Source organism: Neofelis nebulosa, chromosome 14 (assembly GCF_028018385.1).
Source record: "Neofelis nebulosa isolate mNeoNeb1 chromosome 14, mNeoNeb1.pri, whole genome shotgun sequence".
Taxonomy (NCBI): domain Eukaryota; kingdom Metazoa; phylum Chordata; class Mammalia; order Carnivora; family Felidae; genus Neofelis; species Neofelis nebulosa.
In genome coordinates this window covers 52,550,966-52,571,756 of record NC_080795.1, presented here as the reverse complement: position 1 = coordinate 52,571,756, position 20,791 = coordinate 52,550,966, and the positions used below count along the sequence as shown (strand labels likewise).

The window sequence follows — 20,791 nt, the reverse complement described above, 5'->3', positions numbered from 1 at the left end:
AAAAAGATTGAGGTGGTTTGCAAAAATGGAAATATAGAGGCAATATAAGAAGAATAATACTGTTGCTTACACTCTTGAAACATTTGCTTTTTATAACTTTTAGCACTAATTTAATGTTTAGTTGTGCAAATTCTACCATATCCACAAAAATTGATTCTATGATTGAATTCAGTGATACAAAATAGTGACAGTTTTCAGCAGGATGAAATCTGTAGCAATAGAGGAAAAAAGTAGTCTCTGAAACTCTATAACTTGAATTGTCACTCTATCTGCCCTTAAACTTTCACAAAACTACAAGATTGTTGAATTCAGAGATCTTGCACTAGAGAGAAGCAGATTTTATTTTTCCCAGAAAAGTATTTACGTGTAAAGCTAATTTAAGAGTTGCTCACCAACCACCCCCCCCCCCCAGCCTTTTCCCCATTTAAAGTTATTTACTCTGGATATAATAATTTATTTAGTTTTATAGATGTGTTTTATACACTGTGAATCATCTCAGGTAAGTGAAATGGGACTTAAAGATCACCCCAGAGGTGGGATGGTATATAGACTATATCATTTTGAAGTTATTGGCATTCATGATGGATAATTCAATCAAAGCAATTGACCTCTGTAGGACAAATGCATTGCTTGTTAAGTGGCTTCTGGATATTTGAATGGCTTGAAGACGTTTCAGTTTTTGTCCATTATATTGGGTTTAAAACCATTGTGTTGCTAGAAACTAGTTCAATACCTTGTGTCATTAGAACTAGAGTTTCCATCATGTTTCTCACCAGGAAGTTACCTACGAGGACTGCTGTTTCTCTTACTTTACAGATGAGGGGATAGACTTAGTGGGAGTGATTTGTCCAAGGTTACACAGCTTGCTGGTGGCACAGCTGGGAATGTAATTCAGGTTTCTTTCTTCCTAGCCCTGCTCTTTCCACTGTAGCACATGGTCTTTCAATACCACTATCTGCAGCCTTGAAAGATTCCCTAACTATACATTAAAGTAGCCCTTAGTGACAACAGTTACAGTGGAACTTATACATGAAGAAGATAAACCTGACTGTTGATTTAGAGTCTGAAAGGGGTCATGCATACTCTATGACTTGTATTTCTAAGTTTTACATTTATTTATCTTTGTACTGTGTCACGGGGTAAACTGTATAACTATAAATAAACTTGACAGGACTTGACCCTGAACTGGTTGCATAATGAAATGTTTTGGAATTGAAAATCCTGCTGAAAAGTACCATTTATTCTCCTGCTGTTTCACAGTAACCAGACATATACATGTAGCAGGTATATTTTACTTCAACCATCCCTCGGTTTTAGGGTCCCACCATGCTTTAACTTGGTTGCTAAAAGTGAACCCCCTTATAGTCATGTATTTCAATATGCTACTGTGAAAGCTTTGTCTAGGAATGGGTAAGTAAAATGAAGTTTTTACCTTATTTTTCAGTTGTTTTTATAATTACATAAATAACAGACCCTTAATGTAGAAAAAGGAGAAAGTACACAAAATAAAATGAAAAACCACAATCCTGACACATTGAGAAAGCTGCATATGTTGCTATATGTTATATAAAAACATATATTTTTTGTGGAAAGCTGTCATGCTATACACACTGTTTTTCAGCCTGCTTTCTTTGGAAACAGATATCTTTTCTCATGAATAAATATTCATCTAATATCATTCTTAATAATTGCATGGTATTTCGTTTTAAGGTGTAACCTAGGGTGCTTTCAGTCTCTCACTAAGTATGTTACCATATATGATTTATCTTTTAAAAAGTTGTCAGTATGAATCCACATTCTTCAGTTCTTCCCCTGCTGATATGTGTATTATCTCTTGGTCCGCATCTGACACTTGAGCTGTCAGGATACCATAAAAAAACCCGGGAGGACTAAAAGGTCTCACTCTTAACTACAAAAACAACTGCTGTCCCTTAAGTGTCACTATACTCAGCTCTCTCTCTCTCTCTCCCTCTCCCTCTCTCTAGGTGGCTCTGCCTCTTTCTCTTTCCCTCTTTTCTTCTCATATTCATTTTTTCTTTTCCTTTTTCTTCTTCTTTTTCTTTTCTTGTTTCTTTTTCTTTTCTTGTTTCTTAAATATATCCCTTCTATCTTATTTCCAAATCATTTTGGGTTTTTTATTTTTCCATCATAATTCTTGATATGGCACGTAGTATCATTTCCTACTATGGAATTTTCACCATGAAATTGTCTGTTGAAGGGAACCTGCTTACAAGTTGTTCTCTCTATTCCATTGGTAAAGCTGAGTCAAGGTTCAAGCACTTGAAAGACCTCTGCTTCAGGCCAAGTAAAAGAGGCTTGTCCTGGGCCACAGCCTCTCAGAAGAGGCTCTTTATCCCCAGCACATACCTGCCTTCTGCTGATGGATTTTTTTCCCTTATTAAATTCTAATTTCTAAGGAAAATTCAGGCCTTCTTATATTACAAATTACAACACTTATTGCTAGTGATGGTTTTTTCAGAGTTGTAACAATTCCTTTTTCCAGAAATATAACTATTTCACAATGAATTCAGGGATTTAGGTTTTCACTTGAAATTTCTCTGTGCTCATGCCTGAAAAAACTTACATGCATCTTTTCCTCCTACTCTGCACTCCTCTCTCTCTCTCTCTCTCTCTCACTTTGACACTCAAGTATAGCATTACTTCACCTGTGGTTCCTGAGGGCATTTTTCTATCAGTGTGCCCTATCTCCTGACATTGCTGTATCTCTGTAGTAATCTGTCTTCGTGTTGAAGGGTCAAATGTGTTTAGCGGAGGGTTGGTGGAATATTTGTTCTTAAACCAGGTATAGTCTTCTATGAACCACTTAAAGTAAAATGTGCTTTACTTTATTTAAAAAGAAATCTGGGGCGCCTGGGTGGCGCAGTCGGTTAAGCGTCCGACTTCAGCCAGGTCACGATCTCGCGGTCCGTGAGTTCGAGCCCCGCGTCAGGCTCTGGGCTGATGGCTCAGAGCCTGGAGCCTGTTTCTGATTCTGTGTCTCCCTCTCTCTCTGCCCCTCCCCTGTTCATGCTCTGTCTCTCTCTGTCCCAAAAATAAATAAAAAACATTGAAAAAAAAATTAAAAAAAAAAATAAAAAAAAATCCTTTTGTGATGTACAGCATACTTCCCCTGTTGTGTTTATTGTTATTGTTTATTTCCCTATGTAAAATGGAATTATAGGAACTCTGCCCAGCACTTTCTAGAGCAACAAAGAATTACTACCCCCCCAACACCATTTAAGTGGATTGAAGGTCAAAGTCATACGTGAAGCTGTTTATATATTTTTAAAGAAGCTTATTGATTATCCCTACCCATTCCTTAAATAAATCTTAATCCTCCAAATGTAGCAAAAAGCTATTTCTACATTTAGGCATGTCTGAAATGTAGGAACAACATGCCTTTAGTTGGCCAGGTCTGGTTTGGATCAGCTAATACACTTTGCAAAGGGGATTATCTAAATTAAGCTTTGCTTCCTCCCCATGGAATGTCAGGGGTTGTGTCTGGGTGTGTGACTTACCAGCTTTCAGTGTGATGGGGCCTCAGCTGCCAAGTTGGTAAGCTGGCCCTTATGAGGGTCCACCCAATGAGGGTGGAGGGTCTGCCACCAATTTGGCAGAACAAGGAGGAATATTTTATGGACGGGATTATACTACACAATCATGCTGAGAGGTCCTGCTGATTTACATCCTGACAAATTAAATGCATCACTTGTAGGGTTGAAAAAGGATTTTGGGGCTCATTAGATTCACTTCTTTATCCACTAAATGGCCAAAGGCACAAAGCAAGAATAGGATTAGCAACATTTGCTCTACTGTTTGTTTTCCTAACAGTCTAGTAGGGGGTGACTCCAAAAAGCTTCCAGTTTGCTTTCTTTAGGAATTTTTTTTTCTTTTGTTGGATGCTATCCTAATCTTACAATGGTTTTGTTCCTTACCTCAAGGAAAGAGCATTGGAAGTAAGAGATGAGTAATTGGCCCATGTAATTGAAATTATCAACCAAGAACCCAAGAAATTATTGTTTACCTTACACATAGGGGGCTGGATCACAAAGTGGAACATGTAATTGTCAACTTTTATTAGATTCCTCTAGTATATTTCCTGTCAAGTCAACTCAAGACCATAGAAAAGAGAGATGGATGGGGAAAGATATCATAGTTCAAATCCTTAGAGCTGAACCAAATATGTAACTGAATGTTTTGATCTAAAAGTTTGGTAAACTGATTGGGTTTCAAGACACCTGTCCATCTCTGTCTTAACCCCAACTTTTTCCAAGGTGGGAGCAGAGCCAGGCAAAAAAATTATTCCAGAAGAAATTATTCTGCCTGACCAGGAGGGCACACAGGAAGGGGAAGGAGCATCTTATGTACACAAATATGCAGTACTAGGGCTTTCCTGATACTTGTGTTGAATATATAGAGTGAATATTAGGGAAATTTCTGGTAACACCCATCCAGTGACGTGAAACTACACATGTGATGGACACTCCAAGATAATTTTATCAAAACTATCTGCTACCTACCTAATATCAGGCGAACATCTGTGCCAGGTGCTTTACCTACATTACTGCTAATCCACCAACTAATTCTGCAGAGTATCTATTATTATTTCTATTTTATATAGAAAGGGAAGTTCACAAAGGTCAGGTTTACTTGTCCATGACCAAACAGCTAGTTTATGGCAAAATTAGGGTTCAAGTCCATAATGATTTCCTGTCTTAAATATTATAAAAATATTTTTTCAACATGATGCAGCCTCAAGACTAATTGATGTGGCTGTCAAGTATCCTCGTAATACAAACAGATATAAGTTTAAAGAAAGGGGTAAGCCAGTTGTTTTTGGCCTATTCCTATATAGATCATTATTTATTCCTGCTAATACTGGAGTAGGAAATATAAAGTATTTATTTTACCTTGGGAATTCACTGAACTGATTTGACAAGCCTCATCTATCTTCTAGCTGGAATTTATGGGAAGTTACTAAGTTAACTAATTTTAAGTGATTGAAATGTGTGTACTTTCAAGATGCTAAATTATATCTTACAAACAAATTACTGTCATGGCATAATAAAATATTGATTTTAATCCTGAAGATGCTTAAAGAAATGAAAAGTTAAGTCACAGTCTTTAAAGCCATCTTCCATTTGATAAGTTCTTTACAAAATACTAAGGTAAAATCCTGCTAACTTCTAGCATTAGATTAGGCTGAATTATATTAGTTGTGTATAGTAGGGATCAATAAAAAGCATTTCAATTTATATTACTGTGTTCTGTACCTTGTAAATGGAATACCTACAGATTGATTGAATGGAACATTTTTTTCCTCCACTCCTGTTTTTTATTTTATTTTATTTTTTATTTTTTTTAAATTTACATCCAAATTAGTTAGCATATAGTGCAACAATGATTTCAGGAGTAGATTCCTTAATGCCCCTTACCCATTTAGCCCATCCCTCCTCCCACAACCCCTCCAGTAATCCTCAGTTTGTTCTCCATATTTATGAATCTCTTTTGTTTTGTCCCCTCCCTGTTTTTATATTATTTTTGTTTCCCTTCCCTTATGTTCATCTGCTTTGTCTCTTAAAGTCCTCATATGAGTGAAGTGACATGATTTTTGTCTTTCTCTGACTGACTAATTTCACTTAGCATAATACCCTCCAGTTCCATCCACGTAGTTGCAAATGGCAAGATTTCATTCTTTTTGATTGCTTAGTAATCTCCATTGTATATATACACCACATCTTCTTTATTCATTCATCCATCGATGGACATTTGGGCTCTTTCCATACTTTGGCTATTGTTGATAAACATGGGGGTGCATGTGTCCCTTCGAAACAGCACACCTGTATCCCTTGGATAAATGCCTAGTAGTGCAATTGCTGGGTTCTATTTTTAGTTTTTTGAGGAACCTCCATACTGTTTTCCAGAGTGGCTGCTCCAGCCTGCATTGCCACCAACAATGCAGAAGAGATCCTCTTTCTCCACATCCTCACCAACATCTGTTGTTGCCTGAGTTGTTAATGTTAGCCATTCTGACAGGTGTGAGGTGGTATCTCATTGTGGTTTTGATTTGTATTTCCCTGATGATGAGTGATGTTGAGCATTTTTTCATGTGTCGGCCATCTGGATGTCTTCCTTGGAGAGGTGTCTATTCATGTATTTAGAAAATGAATTTAATGGCATATAGCATTTTTAAAAATTTCGATTTCATTAATTTTAGGATTTTAGAGTGAAATAGAATTCAGAATCAAACTGAAAATCCAAGGGTAATCTTAATTTTTTCCTTTCCCTGATTCCTCACAACTCACAGTGACTGTTGATGCTGTCAGTCCCATCCCCTAAATATTTTTTTCTTCATCTATCTTGTTCATTTTATTGCCACTGACTGTGTCTTAAGTCCAACTCCCATTATTTTTGTCTCGGTCATTGCAGTGACCTCTGTGCTTTAAGCCTTATGTCTCTCAAACTGATCATACAGAGCTCTGCCAAACTCTTCTTTCTAAAATGCAAGTCAGATGATTTTTCACTCTTTTTAGGTCCCCAACACTAATTCAGCCCAGCTTTTTAATCTCTATATAGCATCTACCTAATCCCATATTGATTCTCTGTAACTAACTGAAGAGAGTTCAAGTTTTTTAGCACTGAACACAGTCCATGATCATTATTATCCTAATTTTGTAGCCTTACTTATTCAAATCTTGTATTTTAGAAAGTATGGTCTGATGGCCGAAAACATGAACTCTGAGGCCAGACTGCCTAGGTTTTTGTTTTTCCATTTTCCTATTATAACCGACTCTGCCACATATTATTTCTGTGACTTTGGGCAAGTTACTTAAACTCATTGTACTTTGGTTTCCTGATTTCTAACACTGGGATGATGATAATAATAGCACATGGAATTGATGTGAGGATTAATTGAGTTAATGCATATAAAGCACTGAGAAGTGCCAGACACACATAACAAGTGTTTAATCATGCAAGTTGTTAGTATCACACTGTAAGTCTTGAAGTTATTTCATCTGATGTTTTGATTTGTCTGAAATGCTCTGTAGTTCTTTATTCAACTCACAAACTCCCGTTCACCCTTCAAAACTCAGTGCAGATGTTAACTTCCCTAAGAACCCTTCTCTGACTCTACCTGATATATTCAGTCATTACAACTTATATGATAACACTGTACATTGTTTTCCCCCATGATTTCACTTAACCCATCACACTGTATTATGTGTGTATATGTGTGCTTGTATGTGTGTGTGTGTGTGTGTGTGTGTGTGTGTGTGTGTGTATGTTTATCTGTCTCTCTACTATTGGGCTGTGACCTTCTGGAACACAGAGATTGTATTTTATTTATCTTTGTCTTCATGCTCCCAGGCACAATTCTCTACACATTGTATATATAGTATTAAGTGCTTTTTGAATGTTGAATGAATGATGAACTGGCAAATGTCCCGGTAGTTCTATCCCAACAAATGTCATTTATCTCTGTACACACACACACACACAGACACACACAAAACAAAAACTAAAAAATATTTTTAATGGAAAACACAAACCACCTAGTTTATATTAAATATTGCAAATACATTAACAGTTCTTAACATAAATAAAATAGAGATGGTGTTTACACTGCTACTCTGCATCCTCAAAAGCCCACTGCATGGCTCCCAAGGTTATCAGTCCACATTTTGGCGTTTGCTAATTCAGCCCAAGTTTTAAATATCTTTTTTTAAATGTTTGTTTACTTTTTGAGAGATACAGACCATGAGCAGGGGAAGGGCAGAGAGAGAGGGAGACACAGAATCTGAAGCAGGCTCCAGGCTCTGAGCTGTCAGCACAGAGCCCAATATGGGGCTCAAGCTCACAAACTGTGAGATAATGACCTGAGCCAAAGTCAGATGCTTAGCTGACTGAGCTACCCAAGTGCCCTCCAAGTTTTAAATTTTTAGATAACATCTTGCCAGACCATTCTAGACTCATGACTTTTTAACACATCTCTCTGATTAATAAAAAAGTAACACAGACTTGATCTAAACATTAAATTATATACAAAAGTATACAATTAAAGGCCAAGCCTCTCTAATTCCATACTTCTCCACCATTACCACTTACTGCAGAGAATCATCAGTAACAGATTAAGTTGGGGACTTTTTCTTCTAGACTTTTTCTATGAATATACTAGGATATACATGTGTGAATATTTATTGTGTGTTTACACAGACACACACTCATATCCAGTCACACACATGCATAAATACGTACTGAAATGATGAATACATATGTGTATAGATTGTAACTACTTTTTAAATGCTGGGTTTATTTCTACTTTATAAAAATTTATCATGGATATATTACACATATAACTATATACACATGTCTCTCATTCCTAGGTATAGATACACTATAATTTAAAATTTATTAGAATTTTTATGTGATTATTTAAAATTTTCATACATATTGACAAATTATCTCCAAATTTTATATTCCCCCCGAGTGTGCATGGGATTTCTAATTTCCCAAGCCTTGCTAACCACTTTATTAATCTTGCCTACTTGAAAAGTTAGGTTGTACACCTTTTCATGTTTATTGACCACTTGCATTTCTTCTTCTATGACTAGCGTATTCATGTATGTTTCCCTTTTTTCTATTTCATTGTTTATCTTTGTTTGATTAACTCATGTAAGCCCTTCAATGGATATTAAAACTTTGTCATATTTGTGGCAAAGATGTGTTTCTGTGGTTTGTCACTTATTGGGCATTTTTTTTATAGAAGTATTACATTTTTATATTTTACAGTGTATCCATTTGTATTTTTATCTTGCTTTCTGACTTCCACACATACTTAGTTTATTTTTATTTACCCCAAATAAAAAAAAATATTTGCCAATGTTTACTTGTAGTAATCTATGATTCTGTTCCACATTTGAATTACATCAACATTTGGCTTTATATTTTAAGAGAAAATGTGCTGTGTTCAAGTTAAAAATTTAAAGTATAAATTTAACCTGTACTCACTGTAGTCTTATTTGGAAGGGGAAAAAATTGATCTTTAAAACCCATATTTGCAACACATGTTGACACCTTACATATTAAAAACAATTAAAAAATGGAAACATCTGTGAGCAGTTTCAGACAGATAAAAATGAGAAGGTTTCTATATTTTCAACATCTTCCTCCTTGTTTTAGGACTATCTTTACACACATTGAGCTTAGGCAACTGTCACCACTGTGAATTCATTGGCTGCTATGTTAAGAACTCTATTGTGGGAAACAATTTGAAAGGGAGAGCTTTTTCTGTGAAAGTTTCAAGATGTGTTCAATGATCTGAAATATTTCCAATAAGACATGTTGGAGGAGGCCGACTGTGGAAATGGAAAGAAGTCAACCAAAATCTTCAAATAAAGTTTTGTATATACTCAATTAGAACCTTTTACTGAATTTCAAGACCTAGATTATTTTGTTTATTTTATTCTTCATTAAAGTGCACCTCTGCCTTAAACTAGAAGTTAAGTGCCAAAATTTTATGCATGTGTCTTCTCAAAGTGCTTCTAGAAAGATGGGAAACAGGAAGTACTGAAAATCCTGTGAGAAACTCTGTCTTCAGATTTCTAGCTCTATTTGTATAGATTTAGGTACACAGTTTCGTAAATTGTTGTTTTGTGGAACACGCATCCTAAAACATGTGTCATGATAAAAACTGTTTATTTAATCTAGGCTTCCCCAAAACTTGACAGAGGGATTCTTAACAAGTGAACACCTGATAAAAACATACTGAATGCACTCTAGAACACAGTGTACTGGAGTGTAGAATCAGCATCCACGTTTCGGATTATGCCTTTGTGTGTAAACTAAACTCGTTGCTCCAGGCCATCATCAGGGAGAATTATAACTACTTTGGCTATTTAATTTTAAGACACTAGAGCTGTAATGTTGTCCTTCACATCAGCCTTCATTTATAGAGGTCTCTGTGTCTAGCTGAAGTGACCTCTCCCAACTGATACGGAGAGGGAAAATGTAAGAGAACCAGTAAAAGTCTTCAGGACAAAACTGGATAAAATTAAATTTAATGGCAAAGAGGTTAAGGCAGAGTGGTGTTTAAGAAAATCTCAGTTCAGATTAAAAAAAAAACTGGCTTGACAAAGAAACTTTGTTTTTATGCATGTAAAAGATTGGTAGGTTGAAATATTGTGAAAGACAAGCTCCCAGAATAACCAGATGGAGCTAAGGAGATGTTAAAGTAATGCCTTGATTCCTGATAAAATATAAATGGGTGGAAGAAGTAGGTATATTAGATATATTTGATTATACCAAATCAAAGTGGAGTGACTCTCATGCTAGCGTTCATAGCACTGGGATGTCATGGGCACATTTCTAGTCTGACAAGTTATAAGACACGGCTTTTTATCTTGGTTCTGACACCACAAGAGCACAATTTTTGGATAAGATATTTAGATTCATACTAACTGGGACTTGTAATATCTACTAAGTCTGAATCTCTATATTGCTTTAAGAATCAAAGGAGATAAGGGTTTTAAAGTGCTACCCAGTTATAATGGTATTTTACAAGAATGTGATTAATAAATAGAGATGGCATGTGAATTTTTCTGGCAAGAAAGTTTTGGATTCAAGCCAGTTTGGAATGATGAGAAGAAGGGGCTGACTTCCCAAGTAAATAACTAATGGATGAGAAGTATCAAAGGAAAGAGAATAGGGTTTTTTTGGAAGCCAAACGTGAAGAGAAGATGGAAATAAGGGATGAGCAGTGTCAGAGAAAACGGAAGGGCCAAGAGGAGATCAGTCTTGCCTGAAGAAGTCTAAAAAGTTATAATTAACATAAAGGATATACTTAATAAAATTAGTAATTCCTACAGTGTAAAAGTTGCTAAAGGAACTCCAAGTGAAGAAATGAGATGAGAAAATGGCTGGAAGAGATGGTGAACTGAAGCAATGTGACATGTTTCCAGTTTGCCTGTAGTTTCATGCATATTATTTTTTCCTGCATATATTCCATTCCAAATCCTGTGAGGTGTCTGTGATGCAGAACAGGGTTCCTACTTCTGTGAGCAGTTCCATCTATACTTTGCATAAATATCTATTTTAAGATGACAGGCTATGTTGATTTCTTTTGATACCTGGTAGTCATGGTGCAGTAAAGGTTGTTCAGTGAATTGTGAAAATTAATGTTTTTTTTTCCAACATGTTAAGTGGATATTCTTTTTACTCAGAAAATTCAGGCCTTTTCTTCCATAAACCTGTGCCCAGAGTTGTTTCCTTTGGCAACAGGAATTCTTTGATCAACTTTAAATTCTCAGCTCCTTCCGAATTATCCTGAAAAACAAAACAAATAAACAAACAAAATTCCTTTACTGACATTTCAGTTAGTAACCATCTTTAAGTATATATTCTCTTAAATAGGGAGCACATCAAAAGAAGTAGACAAACATTGAAACATTGGTGTAAACCCCCCCCCAAAAATAACATTATGTCTGATATGGAAGTTTCTTACAGCTGCTGTTGTTTTATTTGATGTATTCTCTCTAAAAATAAATCCCTAGAGTAGGAATGGCATCATTTTATGTTTTACATCGTGCTGAGAACACTATTGGCATTTAACAAGTAATAAATACAAGTTATAACTATAGCATGATATTTTCTAAACCTGAATGTTACCTACTGATTAGGAAAACTGAAAGGCCAATGCTCATCTGTTTTTAGAAACAAAATGGTAATTCAGATTTTTATCCAGTATTATATGACTACATCATCCAAATTTTGATCTTTACATTATTATCATTTTAACTTTTACTTTTTTAAATTTAGTGTTTATTTATTTTTGAGGGGGGTGTACACAGAATCTGAAGCAGACTCCATGCTCCAAGCTGTCAGCACAGAGCCCGACACAGGGCTCAAACTCACAGACTGCGAGATCATGACCTGAGTCGAAGTCGGACACTTAACTGACTGAGCCACCCAAGCACCCCTACATTATTATCATTTTAACAGCCAATTCTTGGCAGTATACTATAACAGTTTTCTTGGCAGTATACTATAACCCTTGTGAATTTAAAAGACAATTTTTTTTGTAAGTTAACTGATTTTATATTATGAGCATCTTGTATCTGATCATTACCCCTAGGAGAATAAACAAAAATAATTAAAAAGTAAACTGAAAATGAGCCTAGAGACACGGCTTTTCTTGCACAAGTCACAGAGCTACCCCAAATGGGTCTCAGTGGAAATTTTCAAATGTGAATCTGGACGTGCTACCCAAGGTGTTGTAAATTAGTAGGGTGATATGAATAGAAGCATCCCAGTATTTTTCAGGCTTGGTATAATAGGCAGCATGCCTGTCATATTCTGAGGCACATTTTCTTGGAGGACAGGTTTGTTGGCAATGATCCAGAATGCCCAAGAGCAGTTTTCTCCACACTTGTTAATCTGTGTACAGGCTAATCAGATATTCCAACTTGTCCCCTAGAACATCAAGTAGGAAAATTTGGCTCTTCTAACAGGCTCTGTTTTATGATTTTAAGTATTACATGTAAAACATTCCCTGGAGTCCCCTTTTTGAAAACTTATAGGAATGATTCAGTGCTACATTTCTCCAAGGTAAATAAGTGCCCAGTCTGGTATGTTACATTTGAATAACACCTTGTAAACGAAGGGCTAGTTGGACTTTCTGATTATGGAACTGAGAAAGAATAAGGATTTCCTCCGAGGAATCTTAGTATATTATACACTCTATAAAATGTAAATACTTTTTATTTACAGTTGGTTGCTAGGATCCAAGAGTGCTTCTGCATTTTCTATCATTTTTAATGTGCAATATGCAAGGGGAGTATCTTTTGAAGAGTTGTGAGAGAAGGAGGTTTCTCAGTTGAAGATTACATCACCCTGAGCAAAATTCCAAGTCTTTTTGTAAAACCATGCCACCAGCCTGTGGTCTTCCTTTTCAGAACCATTTATGCAGTGATCTGTGAACTTGTGGTGCTTTTAGGCCTCATTCTGAAACTTAAATTGAGAGACAAAATAAGCTGTGGTTATGATGCAGGACCAGGCATCAAAAATCCCAAGAAATCTAACTCACTTGATTTTACATAGCTTACTTTCTGGTCCTGTGGTTTCTGCATCAATATACTGTTACCTAGCCCCAACAGAACTATTGTGAAATTTAATCATTGTTAATATTTTGAGAATCCTAGATGAATGAAAAGTAAATTTAAAAAAATAGTTTCTATATTTTGTTCATATTTTTTCCTGAACTATTCTATCAGTTTCTCATTGGACCTATTTTCTTAATGAATGTTGAACTGTAACTTTTACAGACTGTGATCGTTTGGGTTCAAGTCCGCTACCTTGGATATGAGATATACCCTAGGAAATGAATTGTATTTAAGAAACAGACATTATTCTGACAACAAATGGTCTAGTAATTCTTCATTTGATATGTTATATATATAAGTCCTAATTTAATATATGCATTAAATATTTATTTTATATATAGTCTGAGTCTTTCATTTATAAAATATTTCTACTGTGACATACCTAACTAAAATTGCTGACTTTAAATAAACTCAGGAACTAGTTGAATCACATTTCTGTATACTGCTTTTAAAATAGTCGTGTCTTTATTTCCTTGTAGTTTATTAGAACATAAAATCTTAGAAATGGAGGGAAAGCACAAGGAAGAGTTGGACACCTTAAAAGAAGAGAGAGAGAATCTTCAAGTCTTGGTTACTCGTCAAACATACATTATTCAGGAACTGGAGAAACAATTGAACAGAGCCACCAACAATAATAGTGTCCTTCAGAAGCAGCAGCTGGAACTGATGGATACTGTGCATAACCTCGTCAGCCTTTGCACTAAAGAAGGTGGTAAGAATTTCTTCAGTGTGGCATAGTAGATACTTGATTTAACATGGAGCAAGTAAATATTCAATATAACTTTCTTGGTTGTATTGATTGCTGTATAAAAGCAGTAAAAAGAACATTAGTCTCAGAAGCATTTCATGAAATTTGCACTCACAATTTTCTCATTTTTTAACTTCAGAGAATGTATTCATAAGCTCGAATTTGTGAATTCACAATATATTCACTAAAAGAATGTGCTGGTTTTTTCTTTCTTGCTTGCTCTTAGATAAAATCTGAAATACTGTTGTGGATAAATATTTGATGTCATGGTGTTAGACATTTAAATATAGAGGGCAGAAATTAGCCAATATTCAAGGTTGGTTCAGAGTCCTGGGGAGAGTTTCAGGAAGATTCCCATATTAAAGCTAATGTTAAATATTTCTTTTGTAGAGGGGGAGAAAGAGGAGTCACCTGCAGGGAAAAGGAGATATGAAAGTTACCAATAACTATTGTGAAGGAGAAAGAATCTTTATTGTTAAAGGCTTTTATTAAGATAACTTATGTTTAGTCCTGTGTGGAGAAGACCTAACCAGAACATCCAGGCATATTTATTCTGGGATGTCTTTGTGACAATGGAAGTGCAATTTTTTTAATTCCAGTATAGTTAACATATATCGTTATATTAGTTTCAGGTGTTGGAAATACAAATTTTTAATATGATTGGAATATCTGGAGCCATTTGACCATTGACAATATTTACGCCTATGTGTCTTCAGAAAATATTTATCCATTTGCCCAGCCCCACCCAACGATTATTGAATGAATGCCTCTGGGTGTGCTCATCCACTTCACGCAGATCCTCTCCCTAGCCTCAGGAGAGCTCTTCAAAGTTTGAAGCTTAAAGTCATCTTCTGTAGTGATGCTTCGCTAATCAGCCTTTCTCTGAGTGAAGATGCAAAGAATCGTAAATAGTGATGAGTGAAAGAGACCACTTCCATCTGAAAGCTATGGTTGTCACTAAACTGTGGCTTATGTGACCATTCACATGGTGGTTCAGTGTGCATATGCAATACACAGACTCCTTTAATTTAACAGTGGGCTTGAGTTATATGAAAAATTAGCTCTATTCCATGCTTTCATGTATAGATACGAATATAGATGATAATTCCATCTGAAGTGATCTTGTTTTAAAGACATTTCACATTTCTCTATTACACTCCATTACCTTGAATTCTATCTCCTTTAGATAGTCTAAACAAGTCCTTCATATACTTGGTAAAGAATATATTTAAACAGTAAGTTCCCAGAGCTCCATTTGGGTGTACTCAGAAATGTGATTGGGAAGGAAAAAACCTGCTAATCAGTCAGCGCCTGCCAAAACCTTGAATTAGAGTCCACTGGAAAGAAAGCATGGTATGATTTTGCCAGAGAATTTTAATAGAGCTCATGAGTGTTTAGAAATTAAGTATTAATATGAGACATATCTATTCTCATATTGAACTGAATACATTGGGGGGAACATTGAAAACATATTTTTCTTATCATCCTGAGACTTAAAGCACATGGAGTTGAGTATTTCTTTCTTTTTTTTTTTTCCATGATGTTAGAAATATCAAGCCCTGGTGATTCTCACAGAGCTCATATGTCTGCCTGCTTATCATAATTTCACTTCTTTTCTGAGTATTTGTCTAACAAATATGTCTTTAAACTTTTAGAGGCATGGGTGGGAGTGACTGCAAAAGTAAAATTCCTGGCTGGGTTTGGAGTTTGGGTGCAACGTCAGGCAACCAAACATCTGTTCGAGAAACATTTATTAAACAATTATGATCCTAATAGATGCTACCCATCACATACACTCAGGGTAGAAGAAAAGTAACTATATCTCTTTTGTCATATAGCATATCCAAAACAAATAAAAATAATAGAGACAACTTGTCTAATACTTCTCTTGATATTTATTTTCCTTTTAATGATACAATCCTAAAATGAATTCCAATTTAATTACAGGACTTGTGATCCTCATGTAACTCTATTGCCCCATTTTTCCAATGGGTTCTGTGCTCTTATAACCATCGGTTTTATTTGCTTCTTGCTAATCTTTGTTTTAATTCTGTAGTTAAGCATTCTAACTAAATATTTGATCATTTAAGGACTCATAGATGACACAAAATGGAAATGCCTCTTATTGAGGTATCCATCAAGATTTTAATTCTCTGCATATCTTCATTTTCACTGGTGCCTTAATCTTCAGTTATGGTGAATATAAAATTTTAAATGATGCATATCATAATACTGGATTAAATATCAGTCACTAAAATGAATTTTTTTCATTCTAATTCTAAAACATGTAAGTAAACCCTTTCCAAACTTTTTTGACCAACAACTTATTTATCAAATGGATTTATTATTTATCAAAGGATTATATGCACATATTCTACTTTTAAATTTAAATATATGCACGTACATCTAAATCAATATATCACAATAAATGCATAAATTTTTTTAAAATATATATTTTAAAAATTCAAAGAGCATTCTTCTGAAAGCTTTTCCAAAATCCTCATGAGCTGTGTTAATGATAAAAAAGCCAAAATGTTTAATTGACTTTAAGGGTCCTCTGTTTCCAACTTGACCCAGTCACTTCTGGAGATGGCCTGAACATATCACTACAAAGTAAGAGAAGAAATTTTTAGTGCATTTTCTCTGTCATCGGCAACTAATTTAACCTTTATGAGGTGTTTCATCATTTTGTAAAGTCAGGATAATTGTGTGTACTTCTTAGTGATAGGGAAAGGATTAAGTTAGGTACTGCATGTAAAGGCAAACAGCACATGACATAGTTGACTCATTAAACTTTAGTTCTTTCTTTCTCTTCCAAGTAACAAGATTCAGTTAAACACAAATTTATTAAGTGCTATCTATAAGCAAAATTTCTTTCATGGAAATTGTCTGAACACAATGCTCAAGAGTTGAGAATCATCCAAACTCTTTCTTTTAGCTTTTGTTTTCTTGTCTAAAAGGGGATCATAATGCATACCTGATGAGTTTATAGTAAATTAAAAGACATTTTTATGAAACATACAGCATCAGTGCCCATCCATAGTAAATGCTGAAAAAATTGTAGTTTTATTTTTATGCCTTCTAAAGTGCTTAAAACTCACTAAAGTTACATGATAAAAACATTCTTAGGAAGTGCCGGCTGGAAATTTATCATTTCCCCAAACATGTGTTCGGCCCAGGAATTGTGAATCCATCTTTGCACATAGGGATTATTTTTGTTTAGTTTCACAGAACTTTTCCTACTAAAATATCTAATGTCATAAGATGCATTTAAGCTAAGTACAATTTTTGACAAACACATTTTCTTAAATAATTCACCAACCTGTCCTCTTCTTGTTCCAAACAGGCAATAGTGGTGTTTTAGGCAAATAATCATTTCAAACTGAATTGCATCCATTTTGTAAGTCTTCTGGGTAAGACACTTTTTTTGTCTTACCTTTGTCTGCAGACATTTGGTCACATTTATTCTTAGAAACATTACCCACTAAAAAAATATTGCCCTCAATGTTATCATAGCGTCAAAACTTAGCTGATTGCTTCATGGTTTTGGCAATTCACAGTTATTGCTGGACTTAAAAAGTTTACATTGATAATGGCATGGAAACAAGGCTTTGCATTCTTTTGGGAAGGATAGTCAGGGGCTGTGACTGTCAGACATTCACCATTCATATTTCTGTTCAGAAGTGATTAAACCATCGCCACATACATTGAGCACACACAAGGGAAACATATTATGTGATCAAGAATTTAATTCGTAACAGTGCACTAAAAAAGAAAGAGAGTAAAAAAAGAAAATAGTATTTAGCCTCCACCCTCCACCATGGGGTGGTTTTCTTACTGTCTAAATCAGCTTGGAGCATACTCCTGCTATACCAAGGTACAATTAATAAATTTATCCATTCAAACTCAAAAATAGTTACACAGCAACTGTTATGTTTCTTATTCCCTTCTGGGTATAAGAATATTCCTCTCATCCATTTCTATTTAACAAATATTTGTTGAGTTCTTGTTATATAGCAGATGGTGTTTGGACCACTGGGTAGAGAGAAAAGATGTAATTCAGTCTTTAGCGTCAAGGAAACTAGAGTTTGGTGGGGAGAGAGACAGATAAACACACAATGACATTTCATAAACGTTTGATAGAGGTGAGGCCAACATGCCAGGACACTAGTGAAATATACAAGAGAAATATTAGAATCATGACAGAGACATGATGAGGGCAGAATACAGCATCTACAGTCTTCTTAAGGATGTTGTTGAGTGCTTACTATGATTCAGGCATTGCTTAAACTTTATGTGTATTAACTTAGTCCCCACAATAGCAGTATGAGGTAACTACTATGGTTCATCCCATACCTAAATGCATAACCTAAATCTCAGAATCAAAGCCAGGAAGACAGTGAAATGTGGAGTTAGAGAGGTAAACTGAAGGAGATCAAGGAAGCTGCATTTTTTTTCTCTGAAAGCAAAAGGGGGTCATGCTAATATATGAGGACAATATTGACATTTGCATTTTAGAAAAAATTACCCAAGTCACATTGTAGGAAGAATGTATTGGAGAGTTGGTAAGCTTGGAAGTAGAAGGACCAGATAGGTGTGTTTGCCATTTTTTAAATATTAGCAAATATTTGGAGAGTAAATACAACCTTCTGAGCCCTTTGCATATATTAACTCATTCAGTTCTGATAACAGCTCTTTAAGCATGTGCCCTTATTAGCTTTATTTGACAGATAAGGAGACTAAGCATAGAGAGGTAAATAATTTCTAAATATCACACTGCTAGCAAACGAGCAAGCTGAGATTTGAACCCAGAGTCTGATTCTCGAGCCTGTATGTTATCTAATATACTATGATGGGGAGGGAAGAGAAAGAGTTGATAGTGGTTTTCATCCGATTCTCAAAAGGATCCCCTAGGAGAAAAATAATGAAGTCAGATTCAAAGGGGGAAAATGGAAAGACAGATGGAGGGGAAATTTGTGAAAAAAGAGAATCAGAATCAACAAGAAATAAAGACCTATTAGAAATAGAGTCAAATATAACTTTTAATTTTCTACTTTGAGTAACTGATGGGATGTTGATGACATTCCTTAAAATCAGCAACATGTAAAGAGAAACAGGTATAAGGGGGAAACATAATGAGTTTAGTTTGGGGCATATTGACTGAGGTGACTATGGGAAATTAGAATCTGGAAATCAGAGAAATAGGAATATGGAATTCAAGAGTGAAATCTGGATGACTGCATAGACTGCTGTGTCCTCACAACGTAGTAAGTCTGTGCAGCAAATGAAATCATTAGAAGTGCATATAAAGCAATGACTCAACCATTTGGGGGTTGTAGATCCACTCGAGAATCTGATGAAAAGTAGCCTACCATTCCTTCTCGCTTAGTGCAAACACTCAGGCACAAGCTTATGTGTAATTTCAGAGAATTTACATGGTAAGATTATGAACCCAGTTTAAAATCATAAGAATGTAAAATCAAAGAGAGAAAATTGAGAGTTCTGTAAGGGATGGCCAAAAAGAGACCAAAAAGGAAACAGAACTAGGGAGGAAAAAAACAGTAGTGAACAGTGTTATGGCAGAGAGACAAGACTGCTATGAAATGTCTTGTCTTAATGGCAAATAAGCAGAAAGGCCAAAAAAAAAAAAAAAAAAAAAAAAGGCAGACTGAGACGTGAACTTAAACTGAGATGTGGAATGTGGCTTCCTATAGGGAGAGTTTGGTTGCATGTATGGCTCAATTGCATGGGCAAGAGCCTGGGATGCTTGGGTGTCTGACTCTTGACCTAGGCTAAGGTCATGATTTCATGGTTTGTGAGTTCAAGCCCCACATTGGGTTCTGCACTGTGCTTAGCATTCTCTCTCTCTCCTCACCTTCCCCTCTCTCTCCCTTTTCCTCCCCCTCTCTCTCTTTCTCTCTCTCAAAATAAATAAATACACTTTAAAAAATAAATTAACATGAGCAAGAAGAAGTGAAAGCAAAAAAATATTATCTGCCCACACCCAGCAGACTGGCCCGTGAAAGGACAGGGAGCAGTGTGTGTTGGGATGTACACAGGACAGAGAGGAGTAAAAGAAACTTAAATACCGAGAGACGTGTGCATGCTTGTTTAGTTAGGTCCCTAATATGAAGCACAAATTTCAAATTATAAGGAGCTTCTCATGCAGCTCATTAAAATAAAAAATAAAAATATAAAAAAACTTCTTTCACATCATGTGAAGACATAATGATGGATACTATAAATTTTTAAGTGATCTAAATTATTTTGTTTAAAATATCTTTCCCAGAGGCTGATTGCCGTGGTATGGAACTTCTGATCATTATTTTCAGTCCTCTGGCCTTCTGAAAAGGGGAAATGAGGCATTTATTTCTTTCCCAGTGCTGAGGAGACATTTGGTTCTGTTCTCAGAACAGAATAATTCTACCATCTGAAAGGAATTTACCTCCCGTGTAGTGTCTATTGAGTTTGTGAAGTAAATCATTCAGTCAAGGGATGAGATAGTTTGAACTCCTGCAAGTCCCTTGAGTTAAGAATGATTCTAAAAACATCACAAGCAATGGGAGGAAATTAAAACTTTTTGAATGTCACTTATATAAACATTGATAAAAATAGAATATATCATTTTCATTGAGTAAAATATTTGGGTTTTCGTTGACTACTTGTAATGCACAATTTAACATTAGGTAGAAAGAGAAAGAAAAATACAGGAAGTCATCTGCTGAACACCACAGTGAGCACTTGTTCCCATTTAATGAAGGAAATGCTTTATCTTGACAGAAAATTGTATGTCAAACATTTACAATTTCCTTAAAATGAACCACACTTTCTAGCACTTCCTTTCATAAAACCCAATGGCTTTAAGGGGAAAGTGACTGTTTATTTT

The 20,791-nt window shown here is 35.4% G+C and overlaps 1 protein-coding gene across 5 annotated transcripts in view; it reads left to right on the top strand.

Moving 5' to 3' along the window:
* ANGPT1 (angiopoietin 1) overlaps positions 1 to 20,791 on the top strand; it is a 243,604-nt gene that overhangs the window by 154,930 nt on the left and 67,883 nt on the right. For 4 of the 5 annotated variants that reach the window (XM_058698836.1, XM_058698837.1, XM_058698834.1 and 1 more), the window contains one exon: positions 13,637 to 13,869. In XM_058698836.1, the coding sequence (XP_058554819.1) occupies positions 13,637 to 13,869 (233 nt within the window). The remainder of the gene's footprint in view (positions 1 to 13,636; positions 13,870 to 20,791) is intronic. The other variant, XM_058698835.1, reaches the window with a different exon arrangement.